The following is a 16154-nucleotide window of genomic DNA, read 5'->3' as shown; positions in this document are numbered from 1 at the left end:
TCATGGGGGATGTATGTGAGGGTATGTGGCAGGGGTTACATTCCTCCACCAGCTGCTCCTCATTTCACCTCATTCTCGGCATCTTAAATTTCATAGCAGGAGGGATGTTGTGGGGTTCAGGGGATGATCAGAGGGGGTCTTTCTATGTGTGTCACTTACGAGAGACAGATACAGTAAATACACCTACTACTTACACCACAAATCAAACTCAAGACCCCTGGGCCGGATACAGCCTGCCAGCAGCACTCTTTACACATGCTCAAAAAAAACTGATATTTTTTATATCAACTCAAATTATGCTCCAAATCCACTGTGGTCTATGCTTCCGCAGATCAAGTTACATTAATTATTTTACATAATATTTAACTATTTTAAATAATATTGGCACCAGTACATAATTATAGTATGTTTACTACACAGCTCTCTAGAGTACAGCATTCTCCTCTCAAATCAATATTTCACATCCAGTTATTTATTTACAAATGTATTAATTTAAGCAGAATAATGCTAACTAAAAAAAATCTAGAATGCATTTTTAGTGTGATTAGTGCGATCATTAAAAATAATGTAACTATTTACTGAAAGCAACAAGACACTTCAGCAGTATACATACTGTGTAGCATATATCAACTGCTTGATTATTATATTGTTGAAAAATCTGTTTGTTTATCAGAACAGATTTGGAGAAATTTAGCATTACATCACTTGCTCAGCAATGGATCCTCTACAGTGAATGGGTGCCGTCAGATTGAGAGCCCGAACAACAGATTAAAACACCACAATAATCCACAAGTAATCCAGTCCATCAGGTAACATATTGTAAAACGAACAGCAGTGTGTAAGAAGCAAATCCATCATTCATTTTTAACATTAAACTGTTACTTCTGGCCAATGATCTGTGGTGCTTGATCTGTGCATATTTCTCTCCTGATTCTAACAATAAGACTTTTTCACTGGAGAAAGCAAATACTATGGATAGAGGACTTGTTTGAAGAAAAAAAGCCTTGATGGATTCATTACAAACACATTGTTTTTCGCTTCACAAGACAAGTCAATTGATTGACTATGGATAATTTGCGGATTATTGTGATGTTTTTATCAGCTGTTTGGACTCTCATTCTGATGGCACCCATTCACTGCAGAGGATCCATTGGTGAGCAAGTGATGTAATGCTGAATTTCTCCAAATCTGTTCCAATGAACAAACAAACTCATCTTCATCTTGAATGGCCTGAGTGTAAGCATATTTTAGCAAATGTTCATTTTTGAGTGACATAATAAAACATTATTATAAACATTAACATCATGATTTTCTGTATAGATGCTTCTGTATTGCGAAAAGTGTTATATAAATAAAATTGACTTGAGGTTTAGTGTTAAAGTGATTTTATTACAGGAAACCCACTGCAATTATTTTATGGCATATGGCGCTATGGCTAAATGCAATAATATTTCTGAACCTACCACCAATCACCCATAATTCATCAGGAGAGGTGTGCAATATATATACAGCAGCAGCACTAAGGGAGTGTTGCCCTTTGATAGTGACCAACTCCAGCTCTGCTGACTGGGGTTGCATGTGGGAGGTGATGGACAGATGGCTTTAATGTCATCCAAATCGAAACACAAAAATCCACACAAAAATAAACAGCCAAGTCCTGAAACGCTGCCCTGCCCAGAAGTGAATAAAAGCAGCCTCTACATGGCACGGGTTATAAGTAGAGTAAAACCAGATTGTAACCTAGATTTCTGAAAAACCCATTTGGACTTCCCTGTGATGGAAAGAGAAATTGAGGAACAAAGAAACTGAGGTAGCGAGTACCCCAGTAAAAGCTATTGTGATGAGTAGCTGAAGGAATTTAACGGGAAACAGAAGGGAAAGAAAAAAGGGATGAGCTTTACTGTTTTTACTGAAGTTCTCCTAAATGTAACTAACTTTCTGGACATCTGAACAACTGAAAATTGATATCACTGACACATTTTACCCTACTCTCCTCAACTGTAAGTTCAGATTCAGATAGCATGTTCATTTGATCCCTCCATCTATAGCTGAAGCTACTAAGCACATAATCAGAGCAGAGAGCTGTTTGTCTCTTACCATCTTTGTTGCTGGTGACGGGGATGTTGTGGACAGTTCGGAGCTTGAAGCAGGAGCCGGTCAACACTTGTAGCTCTACTGAACTCAACACACAGGCCTGCAGGTCTGAAACACACAAACACACACAGTGAGCTCTACAGGTTATCATCACTAATCAAAACTAAAAAAAACTAAAAAAAAAAAAAATATATATATATAAACATTCCATGAAAAACCACATGAATCACTAAAATTACTAACTAATAATTAAATATTATAATAAATAAACTAAAACTGAAATTAAATTAAAAGAAATAAACTAAAACTGAAATAAAAATAAAATAAATCTAAATTCATAAATAGTTTAAAAAAACCAATAAAAAGGGCAAACCACATGATAAAATAACTAGAAATTAAAATGGAAAATGTAAAAATGTTAATACATTTTTAAACAATAATAAAAACTATAAATAATACTAAAATAAACCTGCTATACACAGTGCTGAAGATTTAGGATGTCATGACTCCATCTTGACTGCTGTCCAACACAATAAACCTAAGCTCACTTCTATGATTTTTTTTATTTTTATGCACAATGTGAAAAAATGCAGGACTGAAAGAGCAAGTCTTAAAATGAAAAATATAAAATAAAATAAAATGAAAAAAAAAGCAGGTGGAAATAAATTAATAGTGACAGCTTACTATAATACTAGGATTAACATTTTAATATAACTTTTTAAAAATTATTATAAATAAACCATCTTGCTGCCCTTTTGCTAAGTTTGCTGAGGCCCCCTAGTGGACCCCATAGCTAGTGGACCTTTGAGAGCAGTACTGGAGTGGTAGTGGGGCGAATTCAGGAATGATGGATAGTGTCATTTTGTAATGATGATGTGATATTATATGGAATAATAATCTAATGTTTAAATAGAACAAGACGTCTAACCTTTCTTCTGCAGTTTCTGAATGCTCTCCCGCCATTCTGACCTCTCATAATCTGAGGACAGCAGGAACAGGTAGCTCTGGAGAGAGAGAAAGAGAGAAAGTGAGCTCGAGAATAACAATAGCTCCCTTTACTGGAATGCTATAAACACGTCATTTAACTGGAAAATATTTCACGTAACATCCAACCTAACAAGATATCTGAGAGATCAACATACTAGCCTCCCACACAGAATAGTATAGTAAATCAGATGCTTGTGCGATGCGGTACCTTGCCGTGTTTGTTGTGGATGCGGAATGGGATGGTGGGGGAGTATAACAGTAGACACGACTCCTGCTCATTCATCTTCTTCCTGAGACGATCCACATTACGACTCTGAGCCTTCTGTGCTTTCTGTTCACACACAAAACAATCTGATATTAGTGCTTTAAAAATGCGCTTACAGGAAAAATATGCCTGAGACATCTGTCAGCTTGTGTTTCTCACATACTAACACACACAGCAGCCAGCATGACTGTAATCAGTAATCTGCATTTGAATCAGAGAAACTTCCTGCTCTCATTAGCCCTCTCTTTCCTTCGCATGCGCTCTTATTACTCTCAGAACGGAGATAATGAAGAAACCAAGAGCTCAAAATTGCACATTTAAATCCTCAGCTGACTCTATGCCAATGCACAGTAGTGTCCAAAAGTCTGAAAATGTTTCTATTCCCTGGTTTTCCATATCAGGAGATAATAAAAAAATCATCTGGCCCTTGGCACGTCTTAGAATTTAGAAAATAAAACCTCAGATACAACAACACATGCCATATCACACCGTGTCATTATTTATTTAGCAAAAACTAGGCCAAAATGGAAAAGCCATGGGTGACAAACTGAGGATATGTATATCACTTATGCATACCAAGGTTGCATATATTTGATTCAAAAAAAATATATATAGAAAAACTTAAAAAATAATATCGTAAAACATTCAAATTGTGAACTATTATTTAAATTAAAACGGTTTTTTATTTTAATTTATTTTAAAATGCAATTTATTTGTGTGATCTCATCGCTGAATTTTCAGCATCATTACTCCAGTGTTCAGTGTCACATGATCCTTCAGAAATCATTCTAATATGCTTTGATTTGATGATGAAGAAACATTGCTTATTATTATCGATGCTGAAAACATTATATTATTTTTGTGAAAACTGTGATTTTGAAACAGTACAAAATGTTTGTTTGTGAAGTTAATTCAAAGGAAATTGTGTCTTTATGCTTATAACACTGTTTGTGTGTCTGTGAGCGTTTCCATTAGCGCCGATGCTGTCCTCTTCTCATTGTGTGTATGAGCTTTACTGGAAATGATGTTATCAGTCCTCCACAGCTAATTAAAGACTGAACAATGGAAGCGGGCGGTCTAAGATCTGTCTAAATGTAAACTGTGACCTGCTTCAGCAACGCCAAACATCAGTAACCAAACCACAAAATACACTTTCTCCCCAACTCCAAACAGAGGTCTACAAAGCAATGCTTCAGAGTCTGTATTTATGTATTTACATTTAGCTGAGTCTGGCATGAATTGGGATTTAAAAAGACTGATAATTAAGTTAAGAACCTCATAGTTCTTTGTAGTAGAAAGAGGTTCTTTCTAAGGCTCGAGAGGCTTGATTTTCTTTAAAATAAGAAAAAGTGGTTCTTTAACACATCTATACCAGTAATGGTTCTTTCATGACATCGCTGCGAGAAAAAATATATAAAATAAAAACTTTTTTGTGCAGACAAAAACATACCAAAATCATTACTTATTTCACTTTAATTGGCAATAAATAGATTCTTTTCATTGCCACTAAAGTGAAATAACTGAACATAAATATAGGAGCCTGAGAAAAACGCTCATTTTAGAAGAAAATTTCACACGGCACTTCAAGGCTTTTGCATCTGAACTCTTCATATATATATATATATATATATATATATATATATATATATATATATATATATATATATATATATATATATATATATATATATATATATATATATATATATATATATATATATATATATATCAGTGGCGTTCCGTCCATATAAGCTGCAAATGCTCTGCATACCCAGGCTATTTGAGAGAAGTAGTTCACTGGATAATTGGTGATGGCACAGTGGATAAGACACATGCCTTTGGTGTGAGAGACCCGGGTTCCAATCCACTGTGAGACACCAATGTGTCCCTGAGCAAGACACTTAACCCCCTAGCTGCTCCAGAGGAGTGCGACCTCTGACCTATAGCAATTGTAAGTCGCTTTGGATAAAAGCGTCAGCTAAATGAATAAATGTAAATGTAATGTAAATAATACAAACATGATAATAAGTTCATCCCTTGTCATTTGAAATGTAACAAAGCATAAAATGTTAGGAAGAAGTACGTAAAATTATTTATTTGCCAAACGTCAGTAATTTTCTTTAAATATACCAGTTGCGGTTGCTTCTGGGAAAGTGGATTCTCCACAGCTTTTGCGCCTCTGCTATGAAACTCGTCAGGATTGTAGCGTGTTCTCAGTGGTTTACTGGTCTGCGTGAGGTAAGCTCTCCATGAAGTGCTCACCCAAGGGGAAAAATGCGCTGTTGCGGTCTGATCTCAATTGCCGAAAATCACATTGTGTTTGATGCAAAACCAGCTTGACTAAATCAAAGGAAAAAAAATGCTGTAACTGCATATTGTTTTCTCATGCAAAGCTAATTTTAAAAGTCCACTGAAAACATATCTTCTTCCATTTTTGGTCACAGACAACGTATGTTGATGATATATTGGATTCAGATATAAAGTTTTTGAAAACTTAATATATAAACAACTTTCAGATTATTTAAGTATTAATAATATTTGATCACCATATCAATCTGGCTTTAGATCCAATCATTCTACAACTACTGCATTACTTAAGTTTACTAATGATGTGTTTTCAGCTGCTGCTGATGGTAAACTTACAGGTGCTATTTTTCTTCATTTGTCCAAACCTTTTGATTTAGTTGATCGATATTTACTTTTAGATAAACTTTATGCTATTGGTCTGTCTGAAAATGCAATTATGTGGTTTAATTCATATTTGCATAATAGAAAACAGTATTTTTAGTTTTTTTAAATTAATGTTTGTGTTTTGTTGTTGTTTATGGATGTAATGTTTATTTTGTGTTTTGTTTTGTTTTTTTGTTACTATGTTGTGATTGTAATACATTGTGGGACCCCCCTCGAAAACAAGATGGTACATCTCAAGGGGTTAATCCTAATAAATAAATTCAAATACGTTATTGTTAACATGCCTAAGTGGTAAATTTAAAAAATGCTTATAAAACGTGGGTTATATAAAATTGTAAAAATAACAAACATCAGGAAGAGAAAAAACATAAATCCTCTGAACATTTTGAACTAGGGATGCACGGTATTGGATTTTTGCCAATAACAAGAACTTATTTATTAGAATTAAATAAAAAATAATGAAGGTTTTTTTATCAGTACATTGAAGCTTTGAAAATAACTATAAATAAACTTTATAAATCGCTGCATTTTTCCCCCAGAAAGATGCAGTGTTAACCCTAATATTTTATTTTAAGATTTAACATTTGTAGATGGTCTAAAACAAGAGTTATAAAAATTCTGAAAATCTTTTAGAGCTCATGATTTGTTTTAAAAATAAAACGTATTACACATTTATGAATAAATCAGTATATATAATTTAATTTACAAGTGTCGTGCTTGTGATTTTTTTTCATGTAAGCTATAGCTTCTGACCATTAAATCAAAACATACTCATTTTATGACATCAATTGCTGCTTTATTTAATCAGAAACACAGTCTACATGCTATTTGTGTAGGCTATTTTACTTTTAATTTAATTAGAAGTAGGCCAACAGCGCTCCCTACAGATTATTAACTCCTTACCGAACAGGCGTTAGGACCCGGGGGAGGCTGCCACTGCTGCATGTGCTATTACTGTTTACTCTATCAAACACAAAATGCATCTTTCTGTGCGTGCTTCACAGATTAAAATACAGCGATCCAAAACAGTCAATCTAATCGTCATTCAGACAAAACTTTGCTTCAAGAATGAGCCTCACTGCTGACATGATCTAATCACTAGCACACTCTGAGCACATGTGTGTTATTCCTCTTATTGGCAAGACATATGTCATAATTTTTCATATCAGGCTGATGCCGATATCAGTCCGATAATATCGTGCATCCCTACTTTGAACATTAAGATATTATTGTTACCTTTGTTTTGCATATGCTCATATCACTTACAGTTAAAGTCCTTCTCTGATTTTATTGTTGTTTGCAAGGTATCTTACTTGGCAATATTTTTAAGATATTATTTTGTGTATTTTGCATGGTCTGTTATTGGAGTAGTGTCACCCGGGTTGGACTTTTAACTCCTATTCACTGGGAATAAAAAAAAAATTATTTAGCAGATACAGAGAGTGGGGATATTCCCCCGGTCTATATATTACGTATCATAATTTAAAATTGACTCCTGCCATGGTGTTTCTTATTTGTCATCTGTGATCCCTCTTTGAGTGTGTCCTAAAAGCCTAAAAGATGTTTAATCTTATCACTCAGCATACCCGGTTTAAAAAAAAAAGTAATATATTATACACATATACATACATACATACATACATACGAAGACTGTCTCTCTCCCTCTCGATATAGACATATATATATATATATATATATATATATATATATATATATATATATATATATATATATATATATATATATATATATATATATATATATATATGTACACACACACACACATACATATACATATATATATGTGTGTATGTATGTTTGTGTTTATATCAGTAAGATTCTTAATGTTTTTAAAATGTTTTTCCTATGCTTATCAAGGCTGCATCTATTTGATCAAAAATACAGAAAAAAATTTAATTTTATGAAATATTATTGCAATTTAAAATAAGAGTTTTCTATTTTAACATACTTATAATATAATTTATAATTAATGTAAGACAAACTGTACCTTCTCTTTCTGAATCTCGCTTTTGATGCAGGAGATCTTGATCTTCATCTCCTCAATCTCATGCTCAGGGAGTGTCTGGACGTGAGGGAGAGAATCCGAGTCATCCAGAGTCTGGAAGCTCAGATCGACCAGAGGGATGTACCATTTACACTCATACTGCTGATGTCTCCTGAAAAACACACAGAGAAATGTTTAAATGTCAAATACGAGCAGATTTTAAATTGACAACCATAGTATATTTTGGGCTGTCAGTTTTGAAGAAATTTTTCACCTAATTAATTGCATGATGTGTTGACTAATTAAACTAATCAATCACTAAATAAATTTGACTGAAAATACCCACAAAAGATTATTTAAAACTATTTTTGTGTTAAGTGAGAAAGTATCAAGTAGAAATTACAAATTGTAGCTTTAGAAAGAAACATTTTATTTGATTCAAAATAAAATGTATTATAAACAATTAGGCTACCAAAACAGCGTTGTTACCAACAGTCTTCAAACTATCTTCTTTTATATTCCACAAAAGAAAGGTTTGAAACGACATGAGAGCGAGTAAATGATGGCAGAATTTTATTTATTTATTTTATGAAACAATACTCTAAATAAGATACTAAATCTGCCAGAAGGTGGCGGTAAATATCTTCATTAGATTCATTCAAACGGCTGATTCATTCAGGAATAAAAGTAAATGGTTCTCTTTGAATGACTACAATCACTGGTTCACACGGTTCGTTCCAAATGCGGATTCATTCAAAAACTAAACACCGATGTTTTGCTCTGAAACGCTCAACAATTCTGCTGTGGCTTTAAAGGTAATACGTTTTTCTGCAAAATTGAGCAAAAACATAATATTGTGTTTAAAATATAACTGTTGTATAAAATCAAATAAAAAATCAAAATCAGCACTCGTGTAATACTGCTCTCCCTGCTCGTGTGATATAAATGAGACAAAAACTCATACAAGGGCATTTCTTTCACCAATATCTTGAATTCTAGGGCATAACTGCATTTATGGAGTTGTTACCCTGCATCGTATTTGTCAACAGTCAACTGTATGAAATGTAAGATGACCTACAGGTCTGTGGGGCGGGAACAGTGCATTAACTACGTTAAAATATTTACTAATTAATTAAAATATTACTAATTAATAGCTAATTAAGTTAACACGTTAAACTGACAGTCTTAATTTTTTTTAATATAAAATGTATATCATTTGAGAGCATTAAGTGTATAATTTGCTCTTGCTCACATACACAAACACATATGCCTCATGATGTCTTTCTCTTCCTGTCCTGACAGGAAATGCCTCTGTGGAGACTGATGCAACCAATTCATCTAAGAACTTTCTATTATGTAGAGTACACATACTCACAAACATGCTTCATGGATCAAAATGTGTTTCCACAGTCGAAATGCTTGGTAATGCGCTCTTATTATGAAATGATTGTGATGCTAAGCATGGCTTTGCAGCAAAAAAATATAATCTGCTCATCATCATGCATAACAACCAATTAAAATCATCTTCTGCCTAATTCAGTCTGATTAAGATGCTGAATACTTTACAGTCTCTGTCAGTGGTGAGGACAAAATCCAGAATTGAATGTCCCAGAGTAGATTACATATAGCAAATGAAGACTGTGTTTAAAGAAGACTGGTGTTCAGTATACACATTACAGTATGTGTGTGTTATTCTTCTGGGAAGGCTGTAGTTACCGAAACAGAGCTGCATCAGGATAACAGCAGCTATCAATCAATATTACGGTGTCTTTGGCATTGTAACCACGACAACAACAGAGTGACAAATGAGGCTGCACCTTTGTAAATCAAAACACTTCATCTACTGGCACCAAACACACAGCGGCCTGTAGAGTGCTCGACTCGGTAAACCATAAAATGAGAAAGTGAGTTTGTGTGCGAGTGTCAATGTTCATACCCAACTGCGGTCTTTTTCATCTTGGCACAGAGCATGAGGTCTGTGAAGAGGAAGACATGACGGAGTTTACGCGTCCCCTCCGACACCTCCACCAGGAAGCCATCCTTCACCAGCTGACGAACCTGCCAGAGACATGAAACACCCACTGTTACTTCCTGTGGACTCATCAGAGCAGAAGCACACAGAATATCTGCGCTTTTGGAAAACCGAGGGACGACAGAGGTCACGGACCTGCCTGCATTTACACAATTCATCACTGACACTGTACAGCTTGAGCATAAAAAGTGCTGACACTCAAACATCAAATATTTATTTTAAAAAAGTGTGATGATGAAGAAAAGTGAGATTATGTTAATACATAAATACAGTTGATCCACTACCATGTGGATGATGAGCTCATTCAGCAGTCACAGATAGGGGTCGGGAGCTCATGAGAGAAAACGGACATAAATGATGAACAAAAGAGAATTTCTAAGGTTGAAAATAAACATTTTCAGAACTGTAGTTTAAGTAAATTATTAGTTATTATCAGTTATGGTTGTGCCAACATACTGTTATTGGTGATAATGTTAATACTACATACACTGCTTAATATCGCAAATAACGCAGTGCCAAAAACATAGCTAACACTCAAAACAGGTGGTTTACAAACGCTCTATCTATCTCCTTACACTTTCATGTTGAGTTTGATTCATTGACCAAAAAAAAAAAAAGAAAACATGAAATAAAATTAAAGATGAATCTGACTGATCGTCTTTTTTCTGAGCATCACCCCCCCCCAAAAAAAAAAATTCTATAGATATATCATTATACCATACCTTTTGGCGACAATAATATATTCTCTTAATGATTACTAATACAATTAATTAAACAATGGCAAAATTGAAAGGTAATAAACATATACTTAATAAAAACAGAGAAATATATGTAATTTTATATCTGTAAAATAAGTAAATTAACCAGTTTTGTTTAAATTAAGGTTAGCGGAAATGAGTACACCCTAGATTTAATTCAACAAATATATAATATTCTAGTACTTACTGTGTCCTCCATAATTTTAAATACACTGCTCTGACCCTCCTTGGCACAAAGTGTACAAGTTCATGACAAATGTTCACATCTGTCCTGTTTAATTCCTGGAGGACGACCTCCTTAAATGCCCTGGTCTTTAATGGGGAGTGTTGCTCAACTCATCCCTACAGAATCTCCCAAAAGTGCCCAAGAGTGTTGAGATTGAGTGAAATACATGTCCACTGAAGGACTTTCACCTCAGGAGAATGTACTGTTTATAGTCATTGTCATGTTGAAAAAATGCCGAACAATGCAGGGAATGAGGGGAGGGTAGCGTCTTCTGTTTCAGGTTTTTTAATTATATCACACAGTGGTATGTGAATTCATGACAGCATAAAGCAAAAAACGTACCCCTGAATGATTGCAACTCATAATTGATTAATCTGTTGATTAATTTAATAGTCAGGTAATACAAAAGAAAATGTGATTTTTTAAAATAAATTGAGACCCAACTGAGGTGGTCTTGGACTGATGGTTTTGCTGTAGGTACAAGTGCAACTGGTGCAGTGGGAACGAGTGCAACATAAATGCCACAAACTGAAACTAAGAACACATACCAGGTGCCAAATTTAAAAGCTATTAATAAAGTAGGTGTGAAAACACTCTTTATAAAGGCACTGACACCTCACCTGCTTTACAAATGCCTCGTTCTATAATTTTGCATATGCAGTAGAGAACTGTTTAAAATACAATATATTGTATGCTCTTTCTCTGTCAGTCACCTCTCCCTTCGGTGTGGTCACAGCAGTCCTGCGTGGGTCGATCTTTTCATTGATGCTGGACAGGAAGTTCTGGGATATTCTCAGAGCATCCTGAAGCAGAGGGAAGTCCGGATGATCCTTAGGAGTATGTTTCAACAAGTCCTGAAAAAAAGATTTTAAAAAGTAAAGCAAACAAATAACATATGTGAGATTTACAGTATGTTTATTCTTTAAGTGACAATCCAACTATTAAAATAATTAAGATAAACCTACACTACAGTTAAAAGTTTGGGTAAGTAAAAATTTTCAATGTTTTTCAGAAAAGTCTCTTATGCTCACTAAGGCTAAATATACTTTAAATATATGTCAGAATGCAATACATTAAAAACAGCAATCTTGTAAAATATTTCTACGGTTTCAAATAAGTGTTTTCTATTTTAATATATCTGATTTACAATTTTGATGATATACATCTGGATTTGTAGTGACTTTAAGATCCATGAAGAAAAGTAGGTTTGACATGTTGATACTGGTATTTTCAAGCATATGATGCATACACAGCATACACAGTAGAATTTGATAGTCGGAGCACCTCTTTATGGCATATAACACACTTAATTACAGATTATAGATTAACATCTGCACAAGGCCAAAATGTCATCACAGATAATAAGCAAATACTTAACATGCAAAGACAATATTTCAAGTTAACAAATAAAGTTTTTTTTTATTATTATTATTATTGACACAGCCAAATCTCTATTGAGTTCGATTAACTTGATTAAATTATGACTCATACAGTACAAATAGAGCACAAATATAATAGCCTGTGCATTTGCCTTAGTAAAGGTGACCTTACAGTTTTAAACCTGATCAATAGATGTATATATTTTTAGAGAGAAACCTGACTACATGCAATCAATAGATGTACAGTCATGGCCAAAAATATCGGCACCCTTGCAATTCTGTCAGAAAATGCAACCCTTCTCTCAGAAAATTGTTGCAGTTGCAAATGTTTTGGTACTCAAATGTTTATTTTTTTGGTTTGCATTGGAACGACACAAAAAACTGAAGAAAAGTCAAATCTGATACAATTCCACACAGAACCCAAAATATGCACTGAACAAAATGATTGGCACCCTTAACTTAATATTTGGTAGCACCCCCTTTGGAAAACAATAACTGAAATCAATCGCTTCCTGTAACCATGAATGAGTTTCTTACACCTCTCTACTGGAATTTTGGACCACTCTTCTTTTGCAAACTACTCCAGGTCATTCAGATTTGAAGGATGCCTTCTCCCAACTGCTGTTTTGAGATCTCTCCACAGGTGTTCTAGGGATTCAGATCTGGACTCGTTGCTGGCCATTTCAGAACTCTCCAGCGCTTTGTTGTAACCATTTCTGAGTGCTTTTTGAAGTGTGTTTCGGGTTATTGTCCTGCTGAAAGACCCATGACCTCTGGTGGAGACGCAGCTTTCTGACACTGGCCGCTACGTTGTGCCCCAAAATTCTTTGGTAATCATCAGATTTCATGATACCGTTCACACAGTCAAGGCATCCAGTGCCAGAAGCAGCAAAGCAACCCCAAAACATCTTTGAACGTCCACCATGTTTGACTGTAGGGACTGTGTTCTTTTCTTTGAAGGCCTCATTTCTTTTTCTGTAAACAGTGCCATGATTTCCTTTTCCAGAAAGCTCTACTTTTGTCTCATCTGTCTACAGTACGTTCTCCCAGAAGGATTGTGGTTTTGTCACATACGTTTTATCAAGTCTTGCTTATTTATGCCTTTATACTGTTGTACCCTGGGTCTGCAGATCAGCTTGAATTTATTTGGAAGTTAATCGGGGTTCTTTATCCACCATTCGAACAATCCTTTGTTGTAATTTTTCATTAATTTTGCTCTTCCGTCCACGTCCAGGGAGGTTAGCTACAGTGCCATGGGCTGTAAACCTCTTGATGATATTTTGCGCACAGTGGACACAGGAACATTAAGATTTCTGGAGATGGACTTGTAGCCTTGAGATTGTCCATGTTTTTCCACAGTTTTTTCTCTCAAATCCACAGACAACTCTTTACACTTCTTTCTCTTCTCCATGCTCAGTGTGACACAACACAAAGGTTGAGTCAACTTTTCTCCATTTTAACTGGTTGCAAGTGTGATTACTATATTGCCCACAACCTGTTACTTGCCACAGGTGTGTCTAAATACAAACTACAGGAGCATCACATGCTTGAAAAGCAATTATTTTGACAAGGTGCCAATAATGTCGTGTGAAATTTTATCAAGTTTGACTTTTCTTCTCTGTTTTTTGTGTTGTTGCAGTGTAAACAAAAACAATAAGCACATGAATACCAAAACATTTGCAATTGGAACAATCTTCTGAGAGAAGTGTTGAATTTTCTGACAGAATTACAAGGGTGCCAATATTTTTGGCCATGACTGTATATATTTTTAGAGAGAGAAACTCACATGCAAGACCAGAGTGCTGCGAGTGACACGGTCAATAGGCTTGTAGAGGAGAGCTGCAAAGACAAATATTAAAGATTTATAGGGTCATCGTAAGTTATGATATATCATTTTATACAGTAAGATGTATAAGATCTCAACTTAAAAAAACACAACACTTCCAATCATACAAATGATCCAAACAAACCCTAAGAAAAAAAAGAAAAGAAATACCCTTTACCAAATTCTATTACACAGCTGACTGAGCAGCCAGACACTACGGATAATAGCATCATCTCTGAGCACTTCACAAACATGAGCATCCAGGACAAATGAATGTAAACACTGAGAGGAGGCTCAGTTTATGTCTTTAGCTCTCTGTAAATCCACACACTCTCAATAAGCAGATTGAGAGAGAAGGAAACACATATCTGTCAGCTCACAGTATCATGCCCTCCCTCTAGTCGTATCTGTGATTATGAACACTGCAGTGGGATATGAATACCTCATACCATATCCCCTAGACCAGGCTCTTGCTATTCTGTTCCTTTTATCCACCTCATTTTGCAACACAGAAGTAAGCTATTTTCTTTAAATGTGGAAGACTTCCAATTCATTAGCCGCTATAAGTAAACTACTAACTAGTAGGGATGTGCATCTCCATAACTGAGGCCAATGCGATACAAATCTCGATGCAGAGTAGGGCTGGGTGATAGGACCAAAAATTCATTTCTCTGTATTTTTTGGCTGATTTGCGGTATACGGTATAGCCGTATATATATATGTGGTATTTTGTATTTGGATTAAACAAATAAAGTGAATGTAACCATGCATATATTATGTGCAAAAAAAGGGTTAAAATCACATTACATTCTAACATTACAATCTAAACACAAAAATAATGCTTTTAAAGCAGAAGTTAAATTTACTAAACTAAAAATGAAAATAATAAAAAAGTAGACTAATTGAGTAAAAAGGCTGTTTTGATTACCACATTACAGTCACTTTACAGTTAGTGCTATCATACAAATACACTTACTAGTAGGTTTAAAATTCTACATATGTCACAACTACAAATATTTCAGCAAAATATATATTTGAGTCATAGTTATTGCACTCCCATTTCATTGCGCTCTGTGTTTGGCATGCATGCTCTCGTTCTGAATGAAATCTGTGAAGTTTAGCGGAGAATCGCAAAGCAAAAGCTCATGCACTTCTGATGGAAATATTTCCATGGCTTTTCTAACATTTACAGATGGAGAATATACCTGTGAAATGTAAGTTATGCATTTAGGAAAACAGCACATCTCAAACACATTAAACAGTGCGAGTCTCTGTCAGCGGAAACACGCAGCCTTTCTATCAGAGCCGCTTTAAACTTAAACTATAGGCTACTATATCCTACGAGTTTTTTAAAGCCCTTCATATAAAGCTTGTCATATGTTAAGAACAAATTGCATTATGCACTTTCTCCACAGCAGTTCACTCCATATTTTTTCAGATGCGCTCGTATCAAATATCGATATTAACGGTATTGCTTCATACCGTTTCGCTTATAAAAAATGTATCGATATATCGTACAAACTCGATATACTGCCCAGCCCTAATGCAGAGCCAAAAATACTATGCATTAAAGATACATGTGAAGCAGCTACCAATGCTATGCGATACAATTCACATTATTACGATGCAGTGCAATCTAAATTTTGATTCAATTCAACACAATGTGATTTGATGCAATACGATGCAATGGAAAAAATCATAAGTTAAGTGTCTTCTGATTTCTAATGCCTCGAAGGGCTGTTTCATAAAACAAGTTTACCAAATAACCCAAGCTTATTTCAGTTAGTCTGACTCAATGTCAAATGAGTTGGTTCCATAAAGCACATTTAAGATCAAACTCAGTCACTCTGGCAACTTATGCTGGGACAATAACCTGGTCCGAGGCAGGCTAA

The 16154-nt window shown here is 34.8% G+C and overlaps 1 protein-coding gene across 2 annotated transcripts in view; it reads right to left on the bottom strand.

The window, feature by feature from the left end:
* Positions 1–16154, bottom strand: part of LOC306869178 (active breakpoint cluster region-related protein-like) — a 186076-nt gene that overhangs the window by 62956 nt on the left and 106966 nt on the right. For both annotated transcript variants that reach the window (XM_079415817.1, XM_079415818.1), the window contains 7 exons: positions 14224–14276; positions 11772–11912; positions 9979–10100; positions 8046–8214; positions 3290–3412; positions 3023–3098; positions 2098–2202 (listed from right to left, as the gene is read on the bottom strand). In XM_079415817.1, coding sequence (XP_079271943.1) covers positions 2098–2202; positions 3023–3098; positions 3290–3412; positions 8046–8214; positions 9979–10100; positions 11772–11912; positions 14224–14276 — 789 coding nt within the window. The remainder of the gene's footprint in view (positions 1–2097; positions 2203–3022; positions 3099–3289; positions 3413–8045; positions 8215–9978; positions 10101–11771; positions 11913–14223; positions 14277–16154) is intronic.

This window comes from Barbus barbus, assembly GCF_936440315.1.
Source record: "Barbus barbus genome assembly, chromosome: 5".
In the NCBI taxonomy this organism is placed as follows: domain Eukaryota; kingdom Metazoa; phylum Chordata; class Actinopteri; order Cypriniformes; family Cyprinidae; genus Barbus; species Barbus barbus.
This window is presented reverse-complemented; position numbering and strand designations above follow the sequence as displayed.